Source organism: Chamaea fasciata, unplaced genomic scaffold (assembly GCF_029207755.1).
Source record: "Chamaea fasciata isolate MVZ Bird 193981 ecotype frontalis unplaced genomic scaffold, bChaFas1.0.hap1 SCAF_67, whole genome shotgun sequence".
Lineage (NCBI taxonomy): Eukaryota > Metazoa > Chordata > Aves > Passeriformes > Sylviidae > Chamaea > Chamaea fasciata.
In genome coordinates, this window is record NW_027094152.1 from 308,824 (window position 1) to 335,542 (window position 26,719).

At 67.0% G+C, this 26,719-nt stretch overlaps 4 protein-coding genes and 1 long non-coding RNA gene across 16 annotated transcripts in view; all 5 read right to left on the bottom strand.

Moving 5' to 3' along the window:
* Window positions 1–73: 73 nt before the first annotated feature.
* On the bottom strand, window positions 74–2,712 carry LOC136304259 (uncharacterized). The gene is made up of 4 exons (XR_010724455.1): window positions 2,239–2,712; window positions 2,060–2,155; window positions 1,559–1,674; window positions 74–309 (listed from the first exon to the last, which is right to left on the bottom strand). It is a non-coding gene; the product is annotated as an uncharacterized lncRNA (long non-coding RNA).
* Window positions 2,713–2,732: 20 nt separating this feature from the next.
* On the bottom strand, window positions 2,733–5,975 carry LOC136304257 (uncharacterized protein C8orf58-like). 4 transcript variants are annotated; one of them, XM_066207859.1, is made up of 6 exons: window positions 5,129–5,259; window positions 4,817–4,938; window positions 3,542–4,188; window positions 3,374–3,461; window positions 3,112–3,212; window positions 2,733–3,034 (listed from the first exon to the last, which is right to left on the bottom strand). In XM_066207859.1, the coding sequence occupies exons 2-6, from the start codon at window positions 4,860–4,862 to the stop codon at window positions 2,951–2,953; spliced, it is 966 nt and encodes a 321-aa protein (XP_066063956.1). In that variant the 5' UTR covers window positions 4,863–4,938; window positions 5,129–5,259; the 3' UTR covers window positions 2,733–2,950. The 4 variants fall into 4 exon arrangements, with proteins under 4 accessions (XP_066063956.1, XP_066063959.1, XP_066063958.1 ...); XM_066207862.1 differs by lacking the exons at window positions 4,817–4,938; window positions 5,129–5,259 and adding an exon at window positions 5,838–5,975; XM_066207861.1 differs by lacking the exon at window positions 4,817–4,938.
* Window positions 5,976–6,895: 920 nt separating this feature from the next.
* On the bottom strand, window positions 6,896–12,953 carry LOC136304256 (PDZ and LIM domain protein 2-like). 4 transcript variants are annotated; one of them, XM_066207858.1, is made up of 11 exons: window positions 12,883–12,953; window positions 11,573–11,790; window positions 11,379–11,484; window positions 10,867–11,018; window positions 10,481–10,550; window positions 10,308–10,399; window positions 10,168–10,213; window positions 8,469–8,623; window positions 8,042–8,187; window positions 7,854–7,959; window positions 6,896–7,410 (listed from the first exon to the last, which is right to left on the bottom strand). In XM_066207858.1, the coding sequence occupies exons 3-11, from the start codon at window positions 11,469–11,471 to the stop codon at window positions 7,215–7,217; spliced, it is 1,056 nt and encodes a 351-aa protein (XP_066063955.1). In that variant the 5' UTR covers window positions 11,472–11,484; window positions 11,573–11,790; window positions 12,883–12,953; the 3' UTR covers window positions 6,896–7,214. The 4 variants fall into 4 exon arrangements, with proteins under 4 accessions (XP_066063955.1, XP_066063954.1, XP_066063952.1 ...); XM_066207857.1 differs by lacking the exon at window positions 12,883–12,953 and adding an exon at window positions 12,595–12,835; XM_066207855.1 differs by lacking the exon at window positions 12,883–12,953 and having other exon boundaries at window positions 11,573–12,511.
* Window positions 12,954–13,159: 206 nt separating this feature from the next.
* Window positions 13,160–21,944, bottom strand: LOC136304276 (vinexin-like). 4 transcript variants are annotated; one of them, XM_066207894.1, is made up of 19 exons: window positions 21,553–21,944; window positions 18,591–18,739; window positions 18,407–18,512; window positions 18,094–18,317; window positions 17,940–18,003; window positions 17,725–17,839; window positions 17,566–17,650; window positions 17,445–17,486; window positions 17,250–17,336; window positions 16,563–16,618; window positions 15,382–15,488; window positions 15,222–15,301; window positions 15,082–15,128; window positions 14,824–14,938; window positions 14,624–14,749; window positions 14,036–14,461; window positions 13,862–13,941; window positions 13,666–13,772; window positions 13,160–13,578 (listed from the first exon to the last, which is right to left on the bottom strand). In XM_066207894.1, the coding sequence occupies exons 2-19, from the start codon at window positions 18,696–18,698 to the stop codon at window positions 13,517–13,519; spliced, it is 2,037 nt and encodes a 678-aa protein (XP_066063991.1). In that variant the 5' UTR covers window positions 18,699–18,739; window positions 21,553–21,944; the 3' UTR covers window positions 13,160–13,516. The 4 variants fall into 4 exon arrangements, with proteins under 4 accessions (XP_066063991.1, XP_066063990.1, XP_066063989.1 ...); XM_066207893.1 differs by lacking the exon at window positions 21,553–21,944 and adding an exon at window positions 20,945–21,043; XM_066207892.1 differs by lacking the exon at window positions 21,553–21,944 and adding an exon at window positions 19,891–20,136 and having other exon boundaries at window positions 17,725–17,803.
* A 707-nt stretch (window positions 21,945–22,651) lies between these two features.
* Window positions 22,652–26,719, bottom strand: part of LOC136304277 (serine/threonine-protein phosphatase 2B catalytic subunit gamma isoform) — a 36,824-nt gene continuing 32,756 nt past the window's right edge. For all 3 annotated transcript variants that reach the window (XM_066207897.1, XM_066207896.1, XM_066207895.1), the window contains one exon: window positions 22,652–26,327. In XM_066207897.1, coding sequence (XP_066063994.1) covers window positions 26,146–26,327 — 182 coding nt within the window. In that variant the 3' untranslated portion in view covers window positions 22,652–26,145. The remainder of the gene's footprint in view (window positions 26,328–26,719) is intronic.

The window sequence follows — 26,719 nt, forward strand, 5'->3', positions numbered from 1 at the left end:
TGGAAGGGAAAAACCGGGATTGAACATCCCCCCGTGGAGGCGCGGGAAGGAAACGGCGTCAGAGCACGAGGAGTAGAGTTCTCCAGTGAAATGTCGGCAATTCAGGCCTGAGCTGGCGACTTTAAGGGTAAGGAGAGGCTGTGTCCTGGGATGAGCAGGTGCTGGGTGGGAGAAGAGGCTGGAAGGCCACCCTGGTGGGGTTCTGGTGGAGCTGATGAAGGTCACTTCTCTGCCTTGAGGCTCCTGCTGCTCCGGACATCAGGGAAGCCATCACCACCTCTTCCCACCTGGACCTGGGATTTGGCAAACCTGCACGAGACAGGGAACGGCGGTCAGGGGTGTCCTGGGGAACCCAGCAGAAAATGGGGATGGAACTCCCTAAACCCAAACCTTCCCTTCCCAGCTGGAGCAAAGGGAATGGAACAGAGCCCTAGGAATGCTGGTGGCTGTCCCCAGAGCAGGGACACAGCGAGGTCCCCCCGAGAGCATCCTGTGCCAAGGCTCCTCCCCGGCTCCCAGCATGCAGAACTTCATCCCTCCCTCTCCCCTTGGCTGTTCCTTCCCAACTACATCACATGCCGGGCCAGGTTTAAGCAAAATAAACCCAGTTGCCACGGTTACCCAGAGCAGGGATGCTAAATATACAGAATACAGATATTTATATATATATATTTAACTGCCACGCACAGAGCCCGTGAGCACGAGCAAGGGAGATGCTCCCTCACGGGATCTGAGCCCTGCAGACCTCAGGGTGGCTCCCAGATCCCTGGCAGCTCCTCCATGGCCTGGAAGTGTTGATTCCTGGCCGGATTCAACCCCACCTGGGCTCACCTGAACCCACCTGGTGGCTTTGTCTGCATCACTGTCACCCTGTGTGGCACAGCCAGACCTCCCTGGCCACCTCACCCCCAGCATCCCACCTCTCCTGCGCCCTGAGTATCCGCACATCCCAGCTCCTGCTCCGTGCCATCAGCTCCTCCTGCCCTGCCAGCGCTCAGGAGAGGGATTTCACCCACGGAAACTTAACCCAGGCGTTCCCAGGGATTCACTCTGCGTACTCTCCGCAGTGGCTGGGGAGGAGAATTCCATCTTTCGTAGTAAAAAGTGGATAATTACCGGGTTTTGCACCACCCACCAGATCCCAGCGTTAATAGGGAGAGCTGGCAGGAAGGGAAAATTAACTCTACACTGTGGAACGTGCTCAGCCTGGGTGCCTGAGGCACCCCTGGGTGCCGTTCCTCAGCACTCAGACCTCCAGGAGCAGAGGGAAGGGAAGCACCGCTCCAAGAGGACCCACGTGAGTGGCAGTGGGGCCGTCCCAGGATGGGGAGCATCCCCTGCCGATGAGGAAATCTTCCTCCTTTCTCCTCCCCGTGGGGAATTCCGGCTTGGCCCGGTGGTGTTGCAGCAATCCCGACTGTCCCACTTCCTCCCCAAAACCCTTGACCCCCCTCGGGACAGGTTTAGCAGATGCCAGCCCACCACCAATCCCGAAGATTTTCCTCACAAATGGGATGAATTAACCCTCTCCAACACCAGCACACATCTGGATCCACACCTGGAGTTTTTCCTTGTCAGATGCTCGGGAGCTTCCCCTTGCTCCAGGTGATCCAGGGCTGCTGGGGTGGGAAAAGCGAGGCTCAGACCTCCCTCCTCCTCCTCCTCACCTGGGCCCTGGAAGGAGAATCAGCATCCCCTGGATCAGCCTCAGCATCTTCCTTGGGATCAAACACTGGGGTTCAGCCGGGGCGCCCCGGGTGAGGGGGTGCCCAGACTCCCACCCCACACTGGGACCACCCACCCGTGTCCCTTCCCCACCTCCCCGAGTCCCTCCCCATTGCTCCTCACCCCGGGGGGGCTCAGGAGAGCGGGGGGGGGGGGGGGGCGATGGGAAGGGGTTTGATCTGGAAAGGGGGGTTAAGACAAAGATAAGACACCTTCCCTCCACCAAAAACCCTTCAGCACCCCCGATCAGGCTGTGACCCAGCCGGGGGGCGCTGCCGGGGACCCCCTGTCCCCCTCTGCCATGAGGATGGGCACGGCGGGGATGAGCACTCACGTTTCCCGGGAAGGAGCGGTGGGATGCAGGACGCTGCGGCTCCGAGGATGCCCCCGGCGCGTCCGGGTGGGCTCGGGAGGATCGCGGGATTCACCGCTGGGAAGGAAAAAAAAAAACAAACCCAAGTGACGGTAGGAAATGAGCAGGAAAGGGGGGGAAAGGGAGGGATAAGGGGATACCTGATGGGAGAGCGCCCGGCCGGGGCTCGGGGCAGCGTCTTCCTCACCGGCGGCACCGGCCCGTCCCGCGCAGAGCTGGCGACACCGCGAGGGGCTCCAGCAGCGCCGAAACAGCATCGAGCCCCTCCTCACCCTCCTCCTCTACCCCCAAACTGGGGAGCCCCCCTGGAGAAAGCCGCCATGGTCCCGGGAGCATCATCCCCGTCCTGGCGGGGACCCCCCGGCGCCCCCTCCCCACCAACCCCCCCGCGGAGCAGCTTGAGGGGCCCGGGGGGCGGTTTTGGGGGGAGGACAAGCTTTACCCCCACCCCGAGCCAGCGGAACCCCTCCGGAGCCTGCCCGGGAAGGGGGCTCCGGGGAGACGCAGGGGAGGGGGCTCAGGAGCGGCGGCAGCCGCTTGAACCGTCCGTGGGACGGGGCCCGCTCGGACAAAAGGGGCGGAAAAGCCGTCGGAAGTGATGCGGCAGTGACGTGTCCTCGCGTGACGTCACGCCGGGACGAGGAGTGTGACGTCACGGCGCGACAGCAAAGCACCGCGCCAAGAGCCACCTCTTTATCGCTGAAATGACTTTATTGGGGGAAAGGAATAAAAGGTGAAGGGGGTGCGCCGGACCGGGGGCCGGCCCCGGGCGGGCGTGACGTCATAGGGTGAGGTGGGTGACGCAGTTCCTCCATCCAGGTGTGGCGGTGGGAGCGGGACCCACCCCCCGTCCTACCTGCACCGGCCGCCCCGCAGCGACCGGCGGGTCAGGCGGGTGAGCAGCTCCTTCACTCGGCCCCAGTGCGAGCGCCCGTCCTGCCGGGAGAGCTGGGGTCAGCGGGGGGGACCCGCGGGACCCCTCCCCGCCACAGCCCGACACCCCTCGGCCGTACCTTGTCCGGCGCCGGGACCCCCGCCCCGCCCTCGGAGGGGTCCAGCAGGCTGGGGGAGCTGACCGAGTGTCCCCACATCCTCCGGCACGGCCCGGGCTCAGCTGCGGCGTGGCGGAACAAAGCTGGTGAAGCTTTGGGGGGCATCGTGCTGCCCCCCTCACCGGGTCCCGCCATCCCACCCCACTCACCTGGCAGCGGTGCTGCCATTCCCCCAGTGCTCACCTGGCCGCAGGTGAGCATTCCCGAGCCCCGCCCCGCTCACCTGGTGCCTGGCTGTCCGAGCAGGAGCGCGGCCGGAACCCCTCACTCCTCCGCGTGCCCAAATCCTGCCTCGGAGACTGCCGGGTGGGCTGCAGAGCACAGGCAGGGGGGTCAGCTGAGCCCCCCGCACCCCCAGCCCGCGCACCCCCCTCCTGCTGCCGGCCCTCACCAGGGTGGCCGGGCGGGCGCCCCGGGCTCCGGCCGCCCGCTGCCGGAGGGCTCGGTTGTCCTGCTGCAGCCTCGCCAGGCGCTCCAGCATCTGGCACACGTGCTCCAGGTAGCGCAGCCCCTGCCCCGACACCGCGGCCTCGGGCTCAGCCCGGGGGTCCCCAGGGCTGCCTGGCGGCCGAGCCCCCCCAGCCGCAGCCCCCTCGGGCTCCTCGGGGTGCCGCGGGGGCTCTGCCAGGTCGGCGGCGCTGGCGCTGCGCCGGCTGAGCTGTCGCGGGCAGCGCTGCCTCCTGCTCCTCTGAGCCGCCTGCAGCAGCCTCCGGCTGGCCGAGCGGCTCCGGGGGGGCTCCTCTCCGGGGGGCTTCTCCGCCGGGAAACCGTCCAGGGAGAAGCTGCTCTCGGAGCCCAGCGGGGTGGAGGGCGAGTGCTCGTTGCTGGCCGTCTCCACGCCGGAATCCTCCGACTCGAACTTGAGGAACCTCCCGCCGGCCGGGGGGCTGCTGGGGGGCTGCGGTGGTGGTGGTGGTGGTGGCGGGGGTCCCCGGGTGCTCATGCCCCGCGGGGGCTGCCGCGGGCTCTCCTGCAGCCGGCGGTAGACGCTGGCGGAGGTGCGCACGATGCAGCTCTCGGCCGAATCCCAGGGACCATCTGCGAGGGGAGGGAGGACGGGGGGGGGGGCTCATCTGGGGGGTCCTTGGGCAGGAAATCGGGTGCCCACCACCCCTCCGAGCCCCCCACAGCGGCTCCAACCGTGCCCAAGGACCCCACACCAGAGGGTCCCTCCAGCCGGGAATGTGCTCCTACAACCCCAGAGTGTAGTCGCTGCTCCCCAAAACCACGGCCCCGGCCTGCCCCATCCTCCTCCTCCTCCCCCAAAGCCGTGCTGCTGAGCTGCTGGGGGGCACCCACGGCCCCCACCCTGACCTGGGCAGGGGTTTTGAGCCGGGATTTTCCTGTATCCCACCGGCAACCCAGGACACAGCACGGCCGTGGGATCCCGGGTCTGGGATGGCTCCAGGGACCACCAGCACCTCGCACTCGTCCCCACAGGATGGGGGGCATCGGCAGCCGGGATGTGCCCCCGACCGCCCCGCAGCTCCGGGTGGGATTGTGGCGCATCCACGGGAAGGTCTCGGCATTCCTTGCCCTGCAGTCGCTCCCTTCCCAGCCAGGCCTCGGTGAAAGGCTCAGGGAGGTGGGAGCGGAGCTTCCCGCGGGCTGCCCACCCCCCAAAATCCCCGCTCGGGGGCTGACATCCCCCCTCTAACGCACTCACAGCAGCTGAACCTCCTCTTCCAGACGGCGCGGGAGCCACCCCACATCGCCGGGAGCCGCAGCCGAGTGCCGGGCGCGCGTCCCGGCGCTCCCTTTTAAAGCCACCCCAGCCGGCGACGGGCCCTGCATCCAGAGGCGCCTCATTACAGGACCGGTTCCCAACTGGTTCCTCGCGGGGTTTGGGATCGGCGATACTGGCTGGGCCAGTGGTTAAGGATCCCTTCCCACCCCGGCCGGGAAGGCGAGAGGGTTGTTTGGGTGCCAGCAGGCAGCCAGGTGCCGGCTGCATCCCACCGAATTCCAGAGAACTCACTCAGCACTCCAGCGTGGGCTGAATTCGCCGGTCGGGGGTCCCCAGCGCTCCCAAATTCCTGCAGCCCCTCCACTCACCGTGCATCCCTCGGGGGCTGGAGGGGCCGAGGGGAGCCGGGGAGCGGCGGCCAGCCCCGGGACAATCCGGCCGTTCAGTGGGATTGAATCCCAGCCATGCCGGGCAGCAGCCGGGCCGCCCCAGCAGGATTGAATCCCAGGAATTCCGGGGGGCAGCCCCCTCCAGCGCAGCTCCGCGGCCGCTGCCGGCTCCCGGTTCCCACACGCCGCAATTCCACAGGACCCCGCGTGCCAAGGGGCCGCTTGCTCCGCCACCACGGGGGTGTCACCGGAGCCCCACGGGCGTGGGGGACACAGGCAGGGCGGGAAGGGGCGCGGGGGGTCCCCATCTGCTCCTCCTGGGGGTCCCCCGCGCGTTGGCAGCTCCAGCTCAGCCCCCAGATATTGCTGCTGAACAGGACCCTCTTCAGCTCAAACTGGGGGTTCCAGGGAACCCCTCAGGTTCCTTCCCAAACACAAACACAAATTGGGGTTCTGAGGGCCCCAGTTCCCTCTCCAGCACAGACACCTCAAAACAGAGATCCCTGAGGATCCCCTCCGGCATGATCCTGGCGGGTTGGAGACCCCGAGGGAACCCCCAATCCAGGCCAGGCGCGGGGGGTCCCCCACAGCCCCGGGGGCCCCCGACTCACCGAGGTCACCACGGAGCGGCTGCGGCGTGAAGGCTCCGCGGCGTCGCAGCATCCTCGGGGTGTTCCGGGGGTAAAACCGGGCACAGGGGAGCCGGGAACCGGGCAGGGAGCACCGGGAGCCGGGCAGGGAGCAGAGGGGCTGCCCCTCTGCTGCTTTATGGGGCAGGGCTGGGGGGCGGCACAGCCCCGGGGCGGGGCGGGGGTGGGGGGGCCGCCCCCTGCCCGGGCAGCCGCTTTGCCCCCAGCCCCAGCTGTGTTATCCCAGGAGGGCTCAAAGCGTTTGTGCCTCTTTTTCCCGTGTGGAGAGGGCGGGGACCATCATCATCATCATCCTCCTTCCTCCCTGGGTGCCATAGGGCCGTGGAATGTTTGGGGTGGGAAGGGACCTTAAAGCCCATCCAGGGCCACCCCTGCCATGGGCAGGGACGCCTTCCCCTGTCCCAGGTTGCTCCCAGCCCCGTCCAGCCTGGCCTTGGACGCCTCCAGGGATCCAGGGGCAGCCCCAGCTGCTCTGGGATGGTTAACTGGGAATTGGATGGTGAGAGCTCCATGACCGAGCCCGGGGCGCCCCCAGACAGACCCCAGTGAGACCCCAGGCAGGAGGGGAGGGAGGGTCCTGGCTGTCCCTGCTGCACAGGGACACGGGAAGGGACAGGTCCCTCCCAGGCCGCTGATAACAGCAGATCTCAGATAACAGGCGATCTCAGATGACAGCGAAGCCCTGATAACAGCAAAGCCACCTCCGTGCACGCGGGCACGGAGGGCGATAAGAGCACCTGGAGCAGGACAAAGGCCTCGGCCAACAGCCCCCAATAAACGCGGACACCTCCCAGGGACGCCGGGAGCAGGGAGGGGCCGTCCAGCCCTGCGGGCAGCCCTGACCTTCCGGGGTGCAGGACAAGGACCTGCCAAGCCCTGGACCCCCAGCCCGGGTGCCGGCAGGCAGGCTGAGGGGTCTGGGGGGTCCCTGTCTGCACCCTGGGTTTGGGGTGAAACCCCCCTTGCCCCTGCCCTGGGGTCCCGGCACGGAGCAGACACGGCAGTGGAGCAAATATAAATTATATTTATAGAGAATCTGGTTTAATTCCTCAGAGAATCCCTTTGCAGTCAGTGCACAAGCGGTGCCAGGCCCCTCTCCGGTACCCAAGTGTTCAAGTGACCCCCCCCCAGTGTCCCCTCGGTGTCCCCCAGGCTGAGAACTCACCCTGCTCATCACACCCACCCACAGAGGGCTGAAGATGGGCATCTCATCCCCCCCAAATCCATCCCGACCCTGGCAGTGCCCTCAGCCCCCCTCCCCAGCCCTACCGCAGGGGGGTGGGACAGCCCTGGGGACACGGGGGACGCTGGCGGTGTCACGGTGCCGCTGGCCGGGGCTCAGGAGCGGGGGGACACCGGGCGGGGCACGGGGCCCGCCGGGGGTCCCTGGTAGCGCAGGCGGGCGTGTTTCTCGCAGAACAGCTCGTCCCCCACCCAGAAGTGGCCGCGCATCTTGAGGCTGAGGCCGCAGTCGGCGCAGGTGTAGCAGGACGGGTGGCGGTATCGGCCCTCCTGGATCCGCACCGCCTGCGTCCTGCGGGTGCGGGGACAGCGGCTCAACCCAGGGTGTCCCCAGGGTCCCCTCCCAGCCAGGGTCAGCCCCATCCTGGCTGGATCCTGCCCTGGGACCCCACCCACGCCCCAGGACCACCCCTGAGGGAGCAATGGCAAGGAGACATCCCGCCCTGGGACCCCCGCGCCCCCAGCCCCACTCCCACCCCACGATCAGCCCCATTTTAACCCCGCAGGGATCGATCCTGCCCCGGGACGTGCCCCACCCACGCCCAGGATCATTTTATCCCTGCCCGGAGCAACGTCAGCGACCGATCCCTCCCCGGGACACCCCACCCCTGAGAGCAGCGGCGCCTTTTTGGGCTTTGCCAGGAGGGATGGCGGGGACGGACCCAGCCCCGGGACCCCTCCCCGAGCCCCCAGCCCCGGGATCCTCCCCGCCCCCGGGCCCCCAGCCCCACTCACGCGATGCTGCTCCCGCACTTCTCACAGACGTGCAGCTTCTGCACCCCGGCCACGGGTTTGCGGGCCCCGGCCGAGAGCCGGCTGGGGAAGGGGGCTGCGGGACCTCCTGTGGGGGGGACACCAGGCCATCAGGGTCCTGCCACCCCCGTGCCAGACCTCCCACCTGCCCCCGTGCCCCACGGCCTCACCTCCTTCCTCATCCTCCAGAGCCTCCTGGAGCAGGCGGAAGGTGCTGGATTGCCGCGGGGCCGCCCGCAGCTCCCGGCGCTCCTGCAGCATCTTGTAGACCTCCGAGTCCTCCTCCAAGCGCCTCATGGCCGGCTCCGAGCCCTGGCTGTGGGGGGCAGCCCGAGGGGAGATTTGGGGGGGGGTTCCCAGCACCCGGATTCCAGGATCCACCCGGCTGCACCCCACAACCCGCCCGCCACCTGCTCCCTCCACCCCGGGAGCTGCCCCGGCCTGCCCGGCCCTCCCACGGCCCCACCTGCCTGCAGGTGAGTTAACCCTTTCCACGGGCTCCCTCGGCACCCACGGGTGACAAACCCGAGTGGGGACACGGGGCTGGGGGGGCTTCCCTGTCCCCCCCACCCACAGAGCCCCCAGGGTGCTCCGTACCTGTGGCAGGAGCCGGGAGAGGGGGAGGAGAGGCGCCTCTCCCTGAGGGTTTCCCGGGGGTTTGGGGGGGCTCCGAGCTCCGGGGAGGGTGGGCAGGGGGGTGGAGGCAGGGGGGGTCCCTGGGAGCTGTTCTGGCGGCTCAGGCGTCCTCGCTCCTGGCGGGGGGAGAAGTGATGGATGTCCTGGGGTTGGGGGCCTCCAAAACGGCCTGAGGGTACCCACAGACCCTCCCTCTACCCCCAGGCACCCCAAGGACACCCAGACCAGGCCCAGGAGTTTTCCCCAAGCCCAGGTCTCCAGAGATGCTCCATGGGGCAGCTGCTTCTCCCTCCCACCCAGGCTGGGGTCAGTGGGACCCCCCGGGAGGGGCCAGGGCAGCCCCCCCACCCCAAACCCCGGTGCCTGAGCCCGTCCCCTCCCCTCCATCTGCTCCTGCTTAGCGAGGCCGGGGAGCGGAACCCGGGATAAGTGGAATCTGATGTTGCCGGGAGCAGCTGCCACGCAGATGAGGATGAATCCCGGCGGGACCCCGGGATGGGTACAGGGACCCCCTCCCTGGACCCACGGAGAGGGAGAGGGGCAGCGCCGAGGCTCTGCGGGGTCACGAGGGATGAGCTAAAATTAAACACGGGAGGAGCCGGGCCTTGGCCTCATCCCTGCCGGCGTCCAGCCCGGCCTGGGGTGTGAGGAAGAGCGGGATGGATCCAAGGGCAGCCACCCCCTCACCACCCCCTTGAGCACGGGAATTTGAGTGGGGGGCTTCGGGCGCGGCATCCTCATGTCCCCAACCCTGTGGCGGGGGGTGTCCGAGCTGGGGGGGACCCCCCGGGGCAGGGATGGACCCTGTGGGGCAGGGAGCGACCCTCCGGAGCCGGCACCGAAGCAAACAAGGAGCTGGGGAGGAAGGAGGGAGCGGGCGGCCGGAGGAGCCAAGGGGCGGCCGGGGCCGCGGCCAAAGGCAGCCGGGAAGGGCCGCGCTCGGGGCCGCGGCGCTTCCCAATTTGGGCTTGAAAAACAAGAAAAAGAGAAAGCAAGGGAGGGAGGAACGGAGGGCGACGCCAAGCCCGGAGCCAGCGGCTGCCCGCAGGGAGGGATGGGGCGGCCGCGGGTATCCTGGGACTCGGCTCGGGGGTGGAGGAGGCATCCGGCCCCTCCCGGACATCCCCATCCCGCTGCCGGGGTATCCCACCGCGGGCAGTGCCGGGGCTGCGCCGGGCCGTGGGGCCCTGCCCGGCCCACGCCCCGGTGCTCCGGGCCGGCGGGAGCGGGGCTGCGCCTTCCCAAACTGGTTTGGCCTCCCCAGGCTGGCGCCGCTGCCAAGGAGGAGCAAAACATCCCCGGGCAGGTGCGGCGGTGCCCGCGGGGCCGGGGAGGGGACACCCCGCCAGGGGACACCCCGCCAGGGGACACCCGCAGACGGGGACCCTGAGGGACAGCAGGGCTGGGCAGTGGCGCGGCCGCGGGGCTGCACAGGGAGGGGTTTGGGGGCTCCGAGTGGGGCAGTTTTGGGGCTCGAAGGAGGGCGGGTCGGGGATTTAAAATGAGGTGGTTGGGGGGGGCTCAAGGGGGGAAGGTTTGGCCTTGCAAAGGGAGATGGTTCGGTGGTTTGGGGTTTAAAATGGGGATGGTTTGGGGGCTCTGGTTTGTGGTTTCAAAAGGTTTTGGTGCACAGATTGCCCTCGCCCAGCTCCCTGCTCACCTGGCGGAGGCCGGGACAGGTGAACTCCTGCTCCACGGGTTGTGAGCTGGGGCAAAGAACAGAGACATCAGGGGGGTCCCTGGCCCTCCCCAGCCCCCTCCCCACCCCTCAGCCCCACACATAGCCTGGTTCAGCCTTACCTGGCACTGCCAGGTGGGTGGGTGAGGGATGCCAGGCTGGGGTCGAGTGTTCTCAGGGCCCCTTGGCTCTCACTCCGTGTCCACAGCGTGTCCTGGGCAGGGGACAGTGACACCAGCAGCTGCCACCAGCCCTGTGTGGGGGCCAGGGTGTGCAGGGGCTGCCCAGGGCTCACCTGGAAGCGCGTGGCCAACCTCTCCGGCGAGGTGTCCCCGTTGCTGTGGCTGGGAGGTGGCACCAGTGACCTGGGGGCCAAGGGAGGGCAGCGGGGTTTGGGATCTGCCCCAGGAGCACCAAACCCCCGTGCAGGGCACGGTGTGACCCCGGCAGCCTCAGAGAGGCACCAGCTGTGTCCCCAAACTGGGACCAGTTGGCCAGGTAACGGCTGCCAGCGCTGCCTGGCTTCATTAGCACCCGATTCCTTAATTAGAGAGCCGGGACAAGCTCCCGCGGGGATGTCACCGCCCCAAGAGCCACCGGGGGGGGGGGAACAAGTGACACACACGTGGCTGGGGACCCCAGCCCGCATGGCCAGGTGTCCGGGCTGTCCCCAGCACCCACCTGTCCACCTCCAGCCGCAGCTGCCCGGGGCTCTGCTTGATCTTGTTCTGCGCCTCCACGTGGAGCATCTCGGCCGCGCTCTCGCCATTGATGGTGACAATGACATCCCCCGGCCGGAGGTCACCCGCGGCCGCCTTCCCGTGCTCCGTCACCTCCACGGAGAAGGGGACATGGGATAATCCCGGTGAGCCCACCCCGTGCAGTGCAGCATCCCCCGGGCAGCCCCAAACCCGAAGCCCACCCTGCTGGGATGCTCCCACCAACAGGGCCCTGACAGAACAGTCCCAAACCCTCTGCCACGAGGGGACCGCGGCTTCGGGAACAACACCCTGAAATTTGGCACAGCCCGGGGGCCGCAGGAGCCCCCCCCAGCCGCCGTGTCCCGCCGTGGGCCGTTCCCACGGAGCAGGATCCCTCAAGGAGAGCAAACAGGATCCTCTCCCCGGAGCAGCCCGGCCTGCCCGGCGCCCTGGCGGCTCCCCCGGCCCGGGGGACACGTGGGGGGCTCCTACCTTGGAGACGGTGATGGGCTTGCCGAAATCTCTTCCCCCGGAGATGCGGAAGCCCCACGGGGCCGGGCCGGGCAGTGTCACTGTCACCGGCATGGCAGCGGTGGCTCTGGGCGGGCAGGAGCGAGGTGTCAGCGATCCCGGGAGCTGAGGGGACCAGGCAGAGGGGATCCCCCGCCCCCCCTCCTTCTACCCACAGACCACACAACGAGGGCCTCCCTGTCGCCGCTGCACCCTGAGGGTCCCCAGCGTCGGCAGCGCTTTCCTTCCGGGGAGGGGACCCAGGTCCTTGCAGGGTGTCACCAGCCACCGCCGCTTCCTCTTGTCCCCCAAGGCTGGCAGCTTCCTCCCCCGGGCCCAGGGGGACCCAGGCACTCGGCGGCGCAGCTGAGACAGCCAAGGTCGTTCCCAGGAGCTGGAGCAAGGCAGGAAATCGGTGACGCCTTGGCAGCAAGGCCAGCGCTGTGGCCTGGCAGAGCCCAGCCTGTGGCGTTTGGAGGGGAGGATGTGGCAGCCAGGGACGGGTCCTGCTGCTCAGCACAGCGGGGTCCGACACCCGGCAAGGACCAGCGGCCCCAGTCCTTCCTCCCACAGCAAATCCACACCGGTAGAGGACGCTGAGGATCCCCCAGGGGTGGCACAGGGTCCCCGTGGCACCCCAGTGAGTGCCACAGCCTTGGCTCCGATGGGATGGTTGGGAACGGGCAGCCACATCCCCTAAATCCACACCAGATCCCATCCCAGCACAGCCTGGGGGAGCTGGGCAGCCCATCTGGAACCGGGCACCCCATCCGGCACCGGGCACCCCGTCCGCAGCCGCCGGGAATGTTAAAAATCCCAAGAGCACAAAGAGGGGCTTGAGAGGCTGCCCGGAAGAATTTCCTGGGCTGGGCTTCCAGCGCCGGGAGGAAACCCCAAACCCCCTCCCCATGCCCAGCCCTGCTCAGCATCCCTGGGCAGCCCGGGGACCCCCACAGCCAGCTGGGCACCAAACCCTGACCCCCCAACAGAGGCTGGGCCTCTTCTCCAGACCCTGTACCCCTTCACTGGACACTGCACCCCACCTCTCTCTCATGCTCCCCTTCTCCATCCCTGTCCCCCTCCTCCACCCCTGTGCCTCCCCTCCGTGTCCTGCACCCCTTCTCCATCCCTGTCCTCAGCTCTGTCCGTGCTCCCCTTCTCCATGCCCTGCTCCCCTCCTCGGCCCGCCACACCCCACCTGTGTCCCCGCTCCCTCCCGGCTCCGTCCCCGCCGCACAGCGACGTCTTTGTGCCCGCGGCGACTGGCGCTGCCGCCTGGCACCCGCGGGGCGAGCGGCGGCGACGGGCGATGCCAGGAGGAGCGGGGACGTGGGGACACGGGGACTTGGCACTCGCGGGGACTTGGGGACACAGGGGCGGGACCTGCCCGCACATCCCTCTCCACCCTCGGGCACCGGGACCCCCGACGGACGGACACCCCCTCCCCAACCGCAGCCGGCGCCCCCCGCGCCCCCCGCGCACTCACCGGGGCGGCCGAGCCGGGCGGCCCCGCGGGGCTGCGGAGCCGAGCGCGGCCCCGGGACGGCACCGCCTCCTCGGGAGGAGCCGGGCCGGGCCGGGCCGGGCTGCGGACTGCTCCCCCCGCCCTCGACGGGGCGCACGGCCACGGCTGGACCCGCCCCGGGACCGCCCGTGGGCGTGGGGGGATCCCCGCGGCCCCACGCAGCGTCCTCCCCCCGCCCCACGGCTCCCGGTGGGACGTGTCCCGGGACCGGCTCCTCCCCAATCCCGGCACGCTCGGAGTCGGGCTGAGCTGAGCTTTAATGATGGAAAAAAGCGAAGGCGACTCCCGGACACGGACCCGCACCCCGGGTCGCGGCCGTCACGGTCAGGCCCGGCACCGGCCAGACCCCCGGGGTGACCCCCGGGGGGTGGCACCGGGCAGCGGTGAGGAGGGGGCGGGTTAAGGCACTGGGCTGGCGGAGACACCCCGCGCTGGGGGGATTTGTCCCTGTTAGAGGCAGCCCCATAGGGGCGGGAGGGAGCTGGAGGCACTTCACCCCCGTGGGGGGACACGGCGGGGACACAGCGTGGCCGAGGGGGGACAGGGAGAAGCCCCCCAGCCCCACTCCTCCCCTCGGGGTCCCCGCGGCCGCGGGTCACACCGGCGCCACGTAATTCCCGGGGAAAGTGCCGAATTTCTGCGTCCTCCTGGACACTCCTGCGGGGATAAAGACGCGGAGAGGCGGTGAGGGGGTGAGGGTGGCACCTTGTCCTCATGCCTGTCCCCAAGCCGGCGGCCACGCACCCACGAACCAGCCGTCGTCGCACTGCTGCATGACATCCACCCGGTCCCCTTCCCGCAGCTCCAGCTCGTCGGCGTTTTGGGGCCGGTACTGGTAGAGCGCCCGGTACCTGCGAGACAAAACACGGGCAGATCCCACCCCTCCCACGGGTCCCTCGTGGGGACACCGCGCCCTGGGGACACTCCCGGCCCTGCTTACGGAGTCCACCGGATTTCGGAGCCGTTGTAGGACGGGGCGGGCTCGGGGCGGGCGCTGGTTTGTGGCCCCGGGGTCGGGCGCTGTGGGGGGACAGGGTGGGATCAGGGCAGCCCCCACAGCCCCGGGGCACCGTGCCGGGGCGGGGGGCACCGTGCCGGGGCCGGGGGCACTCACCTGCTCGGGGGTCCAGGCGGGACGCCGGGGCTCCTGGGGGTGGGCGGCCGCAGGGTGTGGGGGGCTGGCAGAGGCCACCAAGGGGCTGGGGGTGCCGGCGTGGGGCAGCTTTGGGGACGTGGCACCGAGGTGGCGCGGAGAGGACGGACGCCCGCCCGCCACCCCGGGACCCCGCCTGGCTTCCCGGGGGGAGCCGGGGCGAGCTTGGGGGATCCCGGGCGAGCGCTGCAGGGACGGCGATCCGGCCGCGGGCCGGGGGCTGGCGGGGCCGGGAGAGGAGGGGATGTCCTCGGCCGTGGTTTTGACCCGCGGCTCTTTCAGCACCTGGACGTAGGTGGCGGGGAAGATGCCCTGGCGGCCGGTGCCCGAGATCCGCCCCTCGTACCAGTTCTCGTTCACCCGCCGCACCAGGCAGATCCGCTCGCCCTGCCGGGGGAGCAGAGGGGGCTGGTCGGCACGGATAGGCCCGGAACGGCCGGGACTGGCAGGAACGGCCCAGGATGGCACAGCCCGGAACGGCCGGGACTGGCAGGAACGGCCCGGGAATGGCAGGAACGGCCCGGGACGGCACAGCCCGAGCGGCGGTACCTTGCGAAAGGAGAGCTCCACGTGCAGATCCCCTCGGAAGTTGTAGAGCGCCAGCGCCTCGCCGTATTCCAGCACCTGGAGCGTGGGAGCCTTGATGGGCTTGGGCACCTCCGTGGGGGGCAGGATCTGCGTGGGACACGCGGGTCAGGGGCAGCGCCGGGACCCCCCGGGCCCGCTGTCCCCTTGTGGCCCGGGCTCACCTCCACGTAGTTGGAGGGGAAGATGCCCACGCGGCCGTGGTGCTCCCCCTCCAGCCAGTTCCTGTCCACTTCCTTATGGATGTAGACGATGTCCCCCTTCTGCAGCGTCAGCTCCCTGCAAGGGACACTGTCACAGTCGCCCCCAGCCCTGCTGGCAGGGCCACCCCACGTGCTGGGGCTCCCCGCGTCCCCATCCATCACCCGAGGGACCCCAGGAGTGACCCCAGGAGTGACCCCAGGAGTGACCCCGGTGCTCACTTGGGAGACTCAGCTTGGAAGTTGAACTTGAGGCGAGCAGCTTTCATCTGGGGAGGGAGAGGAAGGGTTACAGGGAGACACCCCCAGTCCCAGCCATCCCAAATCCCACTTGGGATGGGATGGGACCGTCCCAGCCTCACCTTCTTCTCCTCCCTCTTGACGGCCTCCACGGGGTCCCCCAGGTCTGACAAGCTGGGGAGGGTTCCTGGCCTGAGGGTGTCTGTGAAGAGCGGGGTGTCACCAGCTTGGGGTGCCCCATGGCAGGTTTGGGGGGCTCAGGGGGGCTAAAGGGGGGCTCACCTCTGCCGGGGGCTGCATGGCTCCGGTCACTGGCCAGCCCCAGCCCACCCCGCTCCATGCTGGGGGTGACAGGGGGGCTCCACAGCCGGGGGGGTGACAGGGGGCTCCTGTGGGGTGACAGTGGCTCAGGGCAGGGCTGAGCCTCGTGTCCAGCCCGGCTGCCATGAACCCTCTGACCCTGCTGCCCTCCGAGGGGGGCAGGACCCCCAGGATATCGGGGTCCCGTGAACTGCATGGACCAGGACCCCCGGGTCTCATGGACCAGGACACCAGGGACCCTCAGGAATCCTGTATCCCACGGAGCAACCCCCGGGTTCCACAGACCAGAAATTCAGGGTCCTCCAGGACCAGGATCCCTGAATTCCATGGACCAGGATATGGGGGTGCCCCAGAACCGGGACCGCCGGGTCTGCTCTCTTCACCCCTCCAGGGTCTCATCCCCGAGGCAGCCAAGCGGGGCAGGTCCAAAGTTTTCCGGCAGCGCGGCCCCGCTGCCGCCGAGCAGGAAACACGGAGGAGGCAAGCGTCGGGGAGGGCGGCTGGCTAATGAACAACCCGCTTCGGGGGGCGCTTAAAGAGCCCAAATGCGGCCCCCAAGCCGGAGGAGGGGCTGGGGAGGGGGGGAGCCGCCCCCCCGTGCGCCCCTGGGGGTTACGGTAGGTCCTACAAGAGGAGGCGCTTGTTTGTTTGTTTTCCTCCCGCTGCCCGGGGCACGGAGGGGTCTGTGGGCACAGCCCGGGTTGCCCACCCCATCCCGGGGTGCCCATCCCATCCTGGGGTGCTCCGGCACCCTCTGGCACAGCTGTCCCCTCCCTGTGCCCGCGGGGACGTGGGGACACAGCGGTGGGAATCCGAGCGCCGTCACCTCCCCTGGGACGGAGCCAAACCCAGGGACACGGCGTCCCTGCTCCAGGGACGGGGGAAAGGGTCAGCCCCGCTCCGGCCCCGTCCCACCCAGCGGGCAGCCCGCCCGGTGCCGGCTCCCACCCGTGCCGGGGTGTGGGGGGCACCAGGGGGCCAGCGCTGCCACCGGGGGGATCCCGCGGGGGATGCCTGGGGACCCCCACCCCGCGGGACAACCCTGCGGCCACCCCCCGAGCGGGGTCCTGTCCCTCGCCTCCAGTGGGGTCCGGGCAGGGGGATTTGGGGGTGCGGGCGGCGGGAGCAGCCGCTGAACTCACCGAGCAGCCGGGGAGGCCGGAGCAGGGGAGCGAGCGGTGGGAGCAGCCGCCGGGCTCTGCCGGGAGGAGCGGGAGGGGGTGGGAGAGAAAAATTAATCATCCAGGAGGCCGAGTCTCGGCGGGAAGCGAAGGAGTCCAGCTCGGCTGCGCCAATAAACCGCCGGACGGACGGACGGACGGACGGGCTGGGTCCTAGAGCCCCACGGCCACGGCTCCAGGCCGCTGAGCCGCCGCGCGTGGGGCCAGATGTGCGCGGACCCAGACAGGCAGGCACCGAGCTGTGCGGGCATCCAGATGTGCACGCCGCGAGCTGTGCATTCACCCAGCCGTGCAGGCATCCAGATGTGCAGGGATCCAGACACACACACACATCCAGCCGTGCAACACATCCAGCTGTGCAGGCATCCAGTTGTGCACACATCCCACCACGCGTGCACCCAGGTGTGCATGCGCCCATCCAAGCGTTAATCCAGATGTGCAAGCATCCGGCCATGCCTGCATCCAGCTGTGCACCCCACCATGTGCATGTCCACGCCTTGCACAGAGGCTGTGCCCACAGCTGGGTGTGCTCACAGCTGGGTGTGCCCACAGCTGGGTGTCCTCAGAGCTGGGTGTGCTCACAACTGGATGTGCCCACAGCTGGATGCCCTGCAGGGACCAAGGGGCAGCAGGAGGGGCCGGGGGTACCTGGCGGGGGGTCCGGAGCATCTCCATGTCCCTCATGTCCTTGTCCAGCTCCTCGCTGAGCTGCTCCAGCTCCTGCTCCAGCAGCACCTGCACGGGCAGGATGTGGTTCTGGCGGGCCAGGCTGGCACTGCCCACGGGCACCAGGACCCCGTCGTCACCCCCTGTCCCCCCCCCGGGCCACCACCACCACCTCACCTCGATGGACTGAGCCCGCTTTGGCCGTGCTGCCGCCGGGGTCTGGGGAGGGCAAGGGGCCGGTCAGGTGTGTGCCCACCGCGGTGCCCACCGCCCTCCCCGTGCGCCAGGACCCGCCTACCTGCTCCCGAGGGGAGAACTTCCCTGGTTCGTAGTCAAAAATGCTGCCAGGCTCGGCGGTGGCACCGGTGGCACCCCAGCGGGTCCTGTGGAGGGCGGGAGGGGTTCAGCCACCGCGGCCCCCACGCCGCGGGCACCCCCGGCCCCGTGCCAGGCTCACCAGTCCATCCCGTTGGGCATCCCTGGGGGCTCGGCCGGGGCTGACCCCCTTCTCCGCGGTTTGGGGGGCGACGGAGGCGCTGTGGTGGGGCAGGAATGGGTGTCCCAGTCGGGCTCTGAGGATGGAGGAGGTGTGTGGGTGCGGCACAGGGTGGGCACAGCTGGCCTGGCACGCATCCGGATGTGCACGCGTCCATCCAGCTGTGCAGGGCTCACCTGGCAGCTTGCGGTGGATCTGCCGGAACATGCTGCGGTACCAGTCCCGGGGGCTGTCCACGCTCTGTGGGGGCACATTAGGGGTGGTGAGGGGGTGACAGCGGGGTGACATCCCCGCCCTGGGGTGACATCCCCGCCCTGCGCCCCCACTCACCGAGCGTGAGGCGAGGGGCATCCCCGTCTCGTCCACGGGCCCGATGCCGTCGTACTTCACCCAGCGCCTCTCCCGCCGCTTGCTGTCCTTGGTCCAGGTCGCCGACCAGCCCGGCGGCCGTGGGCAGGCGGGGACAGCCCTGGGGCTGGGTGTGGGGTGGACGGGCACCGGCGTGCTGGGGGCTTTCCCCTCCTTGGCCGGCCAGGTCTGGTACCAATCATTCACTGGAGACAAGGTGAGCACGACTCAGGTGAGCACGGCTCAGGTGAGCATCGCTCGGGGGAGCCCCCCAGGGGTGTCCCCAGGGCTGTACCTGAGCTCTTGGGAGCTCCCTGGCTGTTCCCGGCCGGGCCGCGGCTCTCCGGGTCATGGAAGTGGAAGTTGAGGGTGTTGGAGCCGCGGTGGCGGATGACGGGCACCTGGGGCACAGGGAGGGGCTGGCACGGGGGCAGCGCAGCCCCCCCCCGAATCCCCCAGCGTGTGACAGCCGCACTCACCCGTGTCACCGTGTGCTGCGGGGACACCTGCAGGGGCGGCTGGAGGCGGGGAACGTCCTGCACGCCCGGAGCCGGGCTGGTGTCGGGGGGCAGGAGCCGGCCCGCCATGGCCGGGGGGGCCGGGGTGGTGCCCCGGAGCTGTCCCTGCCCTGTGGGAAGAGCAGCTGTGCTCACGGAGCGTCCCGTGTCCCTGTTTTCCGGGCATTCCCAGGCTTTGCCAGAGCGATGGGGGCTCGGAGCACCCCCAGCCCCACCCCTGGGAGCATCCCCTGTTATCCAGAGGCGCAGGGGACACCAAGCGTGGGGTGACAACCATCGCGGCGGGGCGGCAACCACGGTGGCAGCGTCCTCCCTGCTCAGGGAGCCTCGCGGTGCCAGGGAAAGCGGCTGTTCCTGCTCAGAGCCAGCCCTGGCTCGGGTCCCCACCGCCTTCTCCGTGCGGCTCCAGACCACCCGGCCCTCTCCCTGCCCTGGCTCGGCACGGACGGATCCAGCCCGCCGGGCTCTCCGGGAAGAGCACGCCCGGAGCGGGTCGGGGCGATGGCCGCGCCGCCTTCCCGGCGGCCCGGCGCGGTGCCCTCCCGCCCGGGCACGTGGCGGCAGCAGCGCCGCCCGCCCGGGAGCGCTGCCAGTGCCGGGAACACGACAGGGCAGAAATATTTCCCCGCCCTGCAGCGCAAACACGGAGGGAGAGGGGACGGAGGGACCGGGGAGCCGGGAACGCGCGGCCGAGCCCGGCACCGCCCGCCGGGAGGGCGATGCTCTGACTCACCGCGGAGCGGCCGGGGGGCAGCTGGGGGGGGACGGGACCCCCCGCTCCGGAGGCGAGCGCAGCACCGGGGCCTTTGGGGACACCTGTGCCCTGGCTCGTCCCTCGCCTCTCCGTCCCCACCGGCGCTCGCAGGTGCCCACCAGGGCCAGACCCCGCCCCAAACGGGGCATTCTGGGGGGCTGCCGGGGGGTGCCAGCCCGGCACGGTGCCCTCTGTGTGTGTGGGACCCCCAAATCGGGCCGGCCACCCCTCGGCTCCCTGTTCCCCACACCGCTGGAGGCTCCGCGGCCCCAAGGCTGTAATTAATGCTAATTAACCCCGTGGGGAAACTGAGGACCAAGGAAGGATGTGCCCCGGGGCACAGAGAGTGGGGTGCAGGCTCCCACCCCCCAGGGCACCCCAAAAACCTCCTCGCCATTCCCAGCCCAGCGATCACACGGGACTCGGCCTCATCTTCCTCCTCCTTTGGAGTATCCCCCAAAACCTGTCCCCGGGGGTCCCCTCGGGGCCCCCCCAGCCAGCTCTTACCTCCTGGGCGGTGCCAACGGGGACCCCCGGGAAGCACCGGGGTTTTGGGGAGCCCCGAGGCGAGCGGGACGGAGCTGCGAGCGGCGGGGAAGAAAAATCCACGGCACGAACTTTGCCGGGAGAAGGAGCGGGAGGGGCCCTCAGCCCATCGTGTGGGGGGGCCGGCGGGGAGAGACCCCCCAAGAGCATCCCCCGGGAGCCGCCGTCCTCCCCGGCGTTGGGTCCCCGTGTGGCCCGGCCCCCCCCACCCCGGGGTGCGCTGCCCCCCCAGCGCTCGCCGCTCTGGAGCGGGGCCGGCCCATTCAGAGTTTCCAGTGACATTTCCAGGGATGGGATCCAGGGAAGGGAGCCAAGAGGCTGAACTCATCCCACGCCCCGCGCACGCGTTCCCGCTCACCCGGCCCCCGCTTACGAAACGGGGCGAGCCCGGCGTCGCCGGCCCCCCGGCGCGATGGAGACGGGGACTCGGGGGGGATTTTCGGGAAAGGACGGGGAGGGAAGGGCCGGGTGGAGGTCGGGACTGAGGCGCGGAGTGGGGTCTGTGCTCCTGTGGATCTCTGAGCGCCGGGATGGGGGCGCGGGGAGAGCAGAGCCCCCACTGCTGCCCACCTTCCCAAGGGTGATCCTCCATCCCCTCCATCCTTCCATCCCCTCCATCCCTTCAATCTCTTCATCCCCCAGGGATACGGGCACCGGGGACCCCCATGTAAGCCCCCCCGTGCCCTGCCTGTGTCCCACCTCACCCCCTCCAGCGTCACCGGTTCCCATCCGATGGAGAAACGGTTTGGGGGGGGGGGGTTAGAAGAGGATGAGGAGGGAAATGCTGAGAGGCGAGGACCGAAGTGGGGTCTGGGGTCCTCTGCCCCGCCAAGTTCTGGTGTGGGGGCACAGTCAGAGCAGAGCCCCCATCCCACTGCACCCCTCCATCCCCTCCATCCGCCCATCCCTAAGGAATCCGGCCATGGGTCCCCCATGGAACACCCCCGTGCCCTGCTCTGGGGGTGCCCCGTGTCCCCCCTCGCCCCCTCGGGCAGCGCCCGCACCCACCACTCACCCGCCGGCCGCTTCCTGCTCCCCGAAACTGCTGACACCCCCAAAACAGGGCTGCCCCAGCCCTTCCTCATCCCGTGAGCTCCCACGTGAGCTCCCCGGGGAGATGGATGGTGGCTTCGCTGCCACCCCTCGGTCCCCTCCAAGTCACCGCCCCCTGTTGCTGGGGACCAGGGGGACGATGGCAGGAGCCCTGTACGGCTGCGATGCTGCTCCCGGGGGACACCGGGGACACAGGGTCGGGTGTCCTCCCCCCTGCCACGGCGCTGGGGGCCGCAGCTCCCACCCCAATGCCGTGGGAATGAGGCAGCTCCTGGCTGCCAGCTGGGGACACCGCGGCGAGGACACAGGGGCTGATGGTGCTGAAAAATCCCGGGGTGACAAGGGCAGGGATGGCAGCAGGGTCGGGGAGGGTTAAACCCAGCGAGGGGACCCCCGACTCCATCCCTGCTGCCAAGGGGTGACCATCCCTTCGTCCCCTCCAGGTCCCCTCCAGCCCACCAAGTGCCACCTCGCGAGGTCGCAGCGCCCGCTGGCGATGCGAGGAGCAGCCCCCTTCATCAGAGCCCCCCTCGGGGTGCCGCCACCCCCTGCCCCAAGCCCCTCTCTCACCTCCTGGTCCCCACGCACCGTCCCCGTGCCCGGCGAGGAGCCTCCAGCGCCGGTCCAGCCTCGGTCCCTCCCTCCCCGCGGCTCCCAGCACCAGCCTCCGCTCACAGATAAATATTTAACGCGCAGCCCGGGCCGGGATTAACAAAGGGCGAGTGTTTCCTGTTTGCTCAGCGCGGCGATGCCAGCCGGGAATTCGCGGCCGGCTCCAGGGATGCTCCCAGGGATGCTCCCATGGCCCGGGATGTGCCGGGACCTCCCCCCGGTGCCGAGCGCGGGGTCTGGGAGCGCTGCTGGGGGTCGGGGGCTCCCCAGTTTTGGTGGGAACACCCAGGAAAAGGGTGGGAGAGCCGGAGCATCCTGCTCCGGGCGTGCCCTGGATGCATCCGGCGGCTGGGAGCGGGAATGCTGCCGGGAGGAGCAGGTGGGAAACAGGGAGCACGCGGTGAGCCGAACTCGAGGCGGGACGCTGAATTCCCAAAGGAAATGCTGCTGTGACAGGGATAACGCCCTGGAGTCCTCATCCTGAATATTCGGCTGCCACTTGGGAACGAGGGGATGGACCCCAGGTGTGGAAGTCACAGGAATGGAGGGATCCCCGGGCAGGATCGAGCCTGTGACCATCTGGATCCACGCAGACGGATCCCGACCCCAGGGCTGCTCCCTGAATTCTCCCCCTCTGTGGAGGGAACAACCCCCAAAGTGACAAGGAAGGAGCCGGGGTGGAACAAGAGCTGGCACATCCCGTCCTGTCCCTGCTGGCACTGCGTTATTTACCCAGGGAAGGACGAGGAGCAGGAGCTGAGAGCTCTCCAAATCCAACCAGGAGACGCCGCTCCGCGTGTGCCGACGTGCCGGGGGCTGGAGACGCCGTCTGGGTGCTGCCCCAGCCCTGGAGAGGCTCTAACCCCCCCAAAATCCTCCTTCTGGCATCACAGAACTCCCTTCACCCCCCAAAAAAACCAAAGTGGAGCCCAGTGACTGTGTCAATTTTTAACTTTTTTTTTCTTTTTTTTTCCTCCTTAAAGATGACTCCGATTTACATCGAGACAGTTCTAACAAATTCATTCCTTGTTTCACAAAAAAAAAAAAAATAAACAAAAAAGAGAAGAAATTATATTAAATAATTTCTGCCAATAAATAACATTTTCACCATTTTTTTTCTCCTTTCAACAGAACTAAAAAAAAAAAAAAGCAAGAAATAAAAATAAAAATTAAAAAAGGAGGCAGTCTCCAGGCAACGGGCGTATGATCCTTCAGCATCGAGAACCCTAAAATCACCATCACTGCACCCCTGGAGGGCTTCAGGTCCTCCCTGGCCGAGGTTTGGTGGGATCTGCATCCCTGCCAGCTCCCCTGGCCAGGTGGGATCTGTGCCAGAGGCAGCCAGAGGGGTTCTCCCAAGCCCAAAAAGAAAATTTAAGCTTAAACTCAACCCACCACCCGCCCCATTGCCGACTCCCCTCCTTGGACATGCACCTTGCTAGAACATGCAAAAAAACCCAGGCTGCGGGGAGGTGGGGGCTTTCCCTGGATTTGGGGGGCTCCCTGGGGCCGGGGGGGCTCCCCCGGGGCCCCTGGGCTCCCCACAATCCCGGGTGTCCAAGCTCCAGGTGGCAGCCGGGGAGGGGAAGGGATGGGCGGGAGCTCGGAGATGAGGGGTCAGAGACAAGCCCAGCTCCGAGGCGCTGGATTTGTGGGGCGGGGGGGGGAAAGGAGGAAAAAGGGGGAATTCGGGGGGCGTTTCTGGATTGTTGTTTTTGGTTTGTTGTGGTGGGGATCGGGGCAGGGAATTCTGCTCCGAGGTTGTCCCCAAAAGAGGGGAGGGGGGAATCTCAGCTCGGGGCCGTGGCAGGGGAAGCCCAGCACGGAGAGGGGGCGTTAATTGAGGGGGTAATTAGCACCCAGAGCTCCATCGCTGCTCCTCACCCCCTCGGGAACTGCTTTAAAGGGAAGAGGGGACCTGGCACTGTGACATCCACGTGTTCCAGTGTCACATGGACACGGGGGCAACTTCCAGCCCCTGGCCACCTTCTCCAGAGCCAGGACAACCAACATCCAGCCCCTGGCCACCATCTCCACAACCAATATCAAGCCCTTGGCCACCTTCTCCAGGGCTGGGACACCAGGAAGGTGCAGCTCCAGAAGCCCCAGAGATAAGGGGGGACAAAAACCCCACCCTTGGCCACCTTCTCCAGGGTCAGGACAACTAACATCCAGCCCTTTTCCAGGGCTGGGACACTGGGAAGCTGCAGCTCCAGCAGCCTCAAGGATTAGGAGGTTGGATCTGAGCCCCCAAACCCACGAAACACAAGGTCCAAAAGGATTTTGGGGGAGGAGGAACTGGTGATGCCAGAGCAGGAGAAGAGGGCGGGGAGGGGAACAAACTGCCAGCAAAGCAAATCCCCCTCCGCGATGGGCCAGGCCCTGCTGACCCCCCCCACGCTGGGAACAACGGGGTGCAGGGGAATACCAGGCTCGGGGTCCCGCAATTCCCATCCCAAATATCCCGACTAAAACCTGGCTGCTTGGGTGTGATCCCAGCCTGGGTCAGCACAACATGCCCGAACATGCACGGGCAGCCCCGGGCACGGTCTGTGCGCCCGGGTACCACACACGGGAGGCCCTGAAAGGACAAAGAAATACTCACAGACAAAAAGGCAATTTGGCCCCACTCCTCGGACTGGGGGGAAGAGAAGCTCGCTCCAAACATCTCGCACTTTTTTTTCGCGAAGCGGTGGGCGTGTAAAAAAAAAAAGGGGGATCAAAGGAGGGGGGAAACACCAAGAAAAGAAAAAAAAAAAAGAAGAAAATAAAGAAAAGGGGAAAGTGGAGGCATGTGACTGAAAAGTGTGGAAACCCAGCGGTCTGCTCACAGAATCCTAAACAGCCCCGTGGGATTAGGTGACGTGTGATCCTAAGACAATTTGAAAGCTTCCTGGGAAGTTGCTGTTTCCCTCCGGCGCTGGAAAGGCCGAGGGAAGAGAGCAAAGATCCCCTGGGAGAGGCTCAGCCCTGCCTGCGGAGAGCACGGGAGAAAGGGGGGAAAAGGGAAAGCTGGAGGTGGGGGTGCTCCAGGAGCTGCTGCCTCAGCTCCAGGCAATGGACACGGCTCACACGGGAAGCGACCAACGGGGATCTCACAAATCCCTTCCCCAGCACTCCCAGCTATAAGTGAAAGAACGCTCAGAGGCACAGAACGCTCGGCTCCCACTCCAAAATGCCTGACAACACCCAGGGGGGGTCCCCTGGGAACCCCCAGGATCCCTGCCCTGAACACCCTGCCAAAATCCCTGCCAGATCCACTCGGTTCTGCCTTCCAACCCCTCCCTGTTTCCCAATCCGTGGGGCTGCCCCATCACCAGCACCGAGCCACATCTCCCAAAACCAGCAGTGCCCCACTCATCCCAAACTTTTATCAGCAACCCCCTGCTCCAGCTGCTGGGAAAAAGGCTGCCCGTGGCTCCTCCGGAATAGCCAAGGGTGGGTGATGCCCAAAGTCACACACAGTGAGTGGAGGACCCCGCTGGGGGACAGGGAAGTGACACTGGGGGGGACCACCCTGTCCCCCACACCCCGAACTGCTCAGCAAGGGCTGACTGCAGAGCTGGGAACAGGGAATGTGCCGTGGGCTGGGTGGCCTGTGCTGGTGGGAGCTGCAGCCTCCAGGGTGTAAATCACCCCCTTTTCCTTTAAAATTCAGGCGCTGCAGCTTTCCCAAGGATCATCAGACAGCAGAGATAATTCCTCTGCTCTGAATCAGAGGGATTCCCAAGGGAACTCTGCTGCACAAACTGGCTGCTCCAAGAGGAAGAGCCACAACAAGGGGCAGCACTTCCCCCACCTTCTCCCTGTTTTCCTTTGGGACTCCCCTGGGATAAAGCTGAATTCCTGAAGGAAAAGGTGCTGTGATTTGTGTTACCAAGCCTGGAGTCCTTCGGAGCTACCCCTGGCTGTCACCCTGGAAAAGAGGGATGGATCCCAACAATCTGCCTTCCAGGGAATTGGTTGCTAAAGCAGCAGCTGCAGGTAGGCAAGAGGTGGAAGAAAACAACAGGGAAAAATCTGGGAAGAAAACAGGTGTGAAAAGGAAAACCAACCCAACCGTATCCTGAAGGGAAGGACCTGCTTTGGAAAGCTCAGGCTGATTTCAAATTTTGCCAAAGCCAACGACCCAAGTTGCCTGGTTTGACTGATTTTTGTGGTTTTTTTTTTTTTTAATCCAACCCCCCCCAGCAGAGGTTTGGCCTCTCAGGAAGGGCAGCTGGACAGCACACAACATTCCCGGGATGCACTAACAGTTGGATTGGTTTCTAAATTAAAAAAAAAAAAAAAAAAAAGGACATTTTTTATATATATCGAACATAAATTAAAAAAAAACAACAAACCCCAACAAATTACAAAATGGTCGCTTTCTCACAGAACAGGATGCGGACTGGGATTTATGGACGTTGCCTCCAGGTGAAGTCGGTTTCTCCCCCCGTTCCCCCACCCCCACCCCCGATAATAATAATAATAATAATAACAATAATAATAATAATAATAATAAATAAATAAAATCCATTAAGTTTTGGATCCTCTGGGGCGCTGGGGGCGTTACTGGGATTTCTTGCCCGTGGCGGTGCCGTTCTTGTCGGCCGAGTTGGAGGTGACCAGGTTGACGGGGCCGTCCGAGTGCAGCGAATCCTTGCGCGGGGGCATGCGCTCGTTGATGCGGTCCAGCCCCCGCGCCTCCTCGAAGCTGCGGATCTTGTGCTGCGGGGAGAAGCCTCGGATGGCTGCGGAAAAGGGAAGGGAGCACAGGGAGGGATGGTCAGGGAGGAGCTCCCCCCCCGGGGTGGATTTGTTTTCCCCCCCGGAGGAGCCCTCCAGCACACGGCAGACACCAACGGGGACGAGTGGCGGGGACGGGAAGCGCCTTGTCTGGATTAGGGAATTCTTTGGTGTTTGGCAAAGGTTTTTTAGGACTTGTTTTGCTCCCTGAGAGGAGGATTAGGAGGTATTTTGTTCTTTTCGTTTTGTTTTGTTTTTTTAGAGAGGTTTAGGATTCGCTCTGCTCCCTAAGAGCTTTTCACGGAACCATGGAATGGTTTGGGTTGGGAGATTAAAATCATCCAGTTTCACCCCCCTGCCATGGGCAGGGCTCCACCATCCCAGGTTCAACTCCCCC

Excerpts from the sequence above, each read along its gene's own strand:
- LOC136304256 (XM_066207855.1), bottom strand. The coding sequence starts at position 12,306 with ATGGGGAGGGGGTTTGGGGTTTCCTCCCGGCGCTGGAAGCCCAGCCCA. Across the intron at positions 11,019-11,378 it reads AGCCCATCACCGTCTCCAAG|GTGACGGAGCACGGGAAGGC; the intron begins GTAGGAGCCCCC and ends TTCTCCGTGGAG. Across the intron at positions 10,400-10,480 it reads GGTTGGCCACGCGCTTCCAG|GACACGCTGTGGACACGGAG; the intron begins GTGAGCCCTGGG and ends TCCCCTGCCCAG.
- LOC136304276 (XM_066207893.1), bottom strand. The coding sequence starts at position 21,014 with ATGAGGAAGGGCTGGGGCAGCCCTGTTTTGGGGGTGTCAGCAGTTTCG. Across the intron at positions 17,487-17,565 it reads AGTTCTCCCCTCGGGAGCAG|ACCCCGGCGGCAGCACGGCC; the intron begins GTAGGCGGGTCC and ends TGCCCTCCCCAG. Across the intron at positions 15,129-15,221 it reads TCAAGAGGGAGGAGAAGAAG|ATGAAAGCTGCTCGCCTCAA; the intron begins GTGAGGCTGGGA and ends CTCCCTCCCCAG.
- LOC136304257 (XM_066207862.1), bottom strand. The coding sequence starts at position 5,889 with ATGCTGCGACGCCGCGGAGCCTTCACGCCGCAGCCGCTCCGTGGTGAC. Across the intron at positions 3,462-3,541 it reads GCGCCCGCCCGGCCACCCTG|CCCACCCGGCAGTCTCCGAG; the intron begins GTGAGGGCCGGC and ends TGTGCTCTGCAG. Across the intron at positions 3,213-3,373 it reads CTCGGACAGCCAGGCACCAG|CTGAGCCCGGGCCGTGCCGG; the intron begins GTGAGCGGGGCG and ends GCCACGCCGCAG.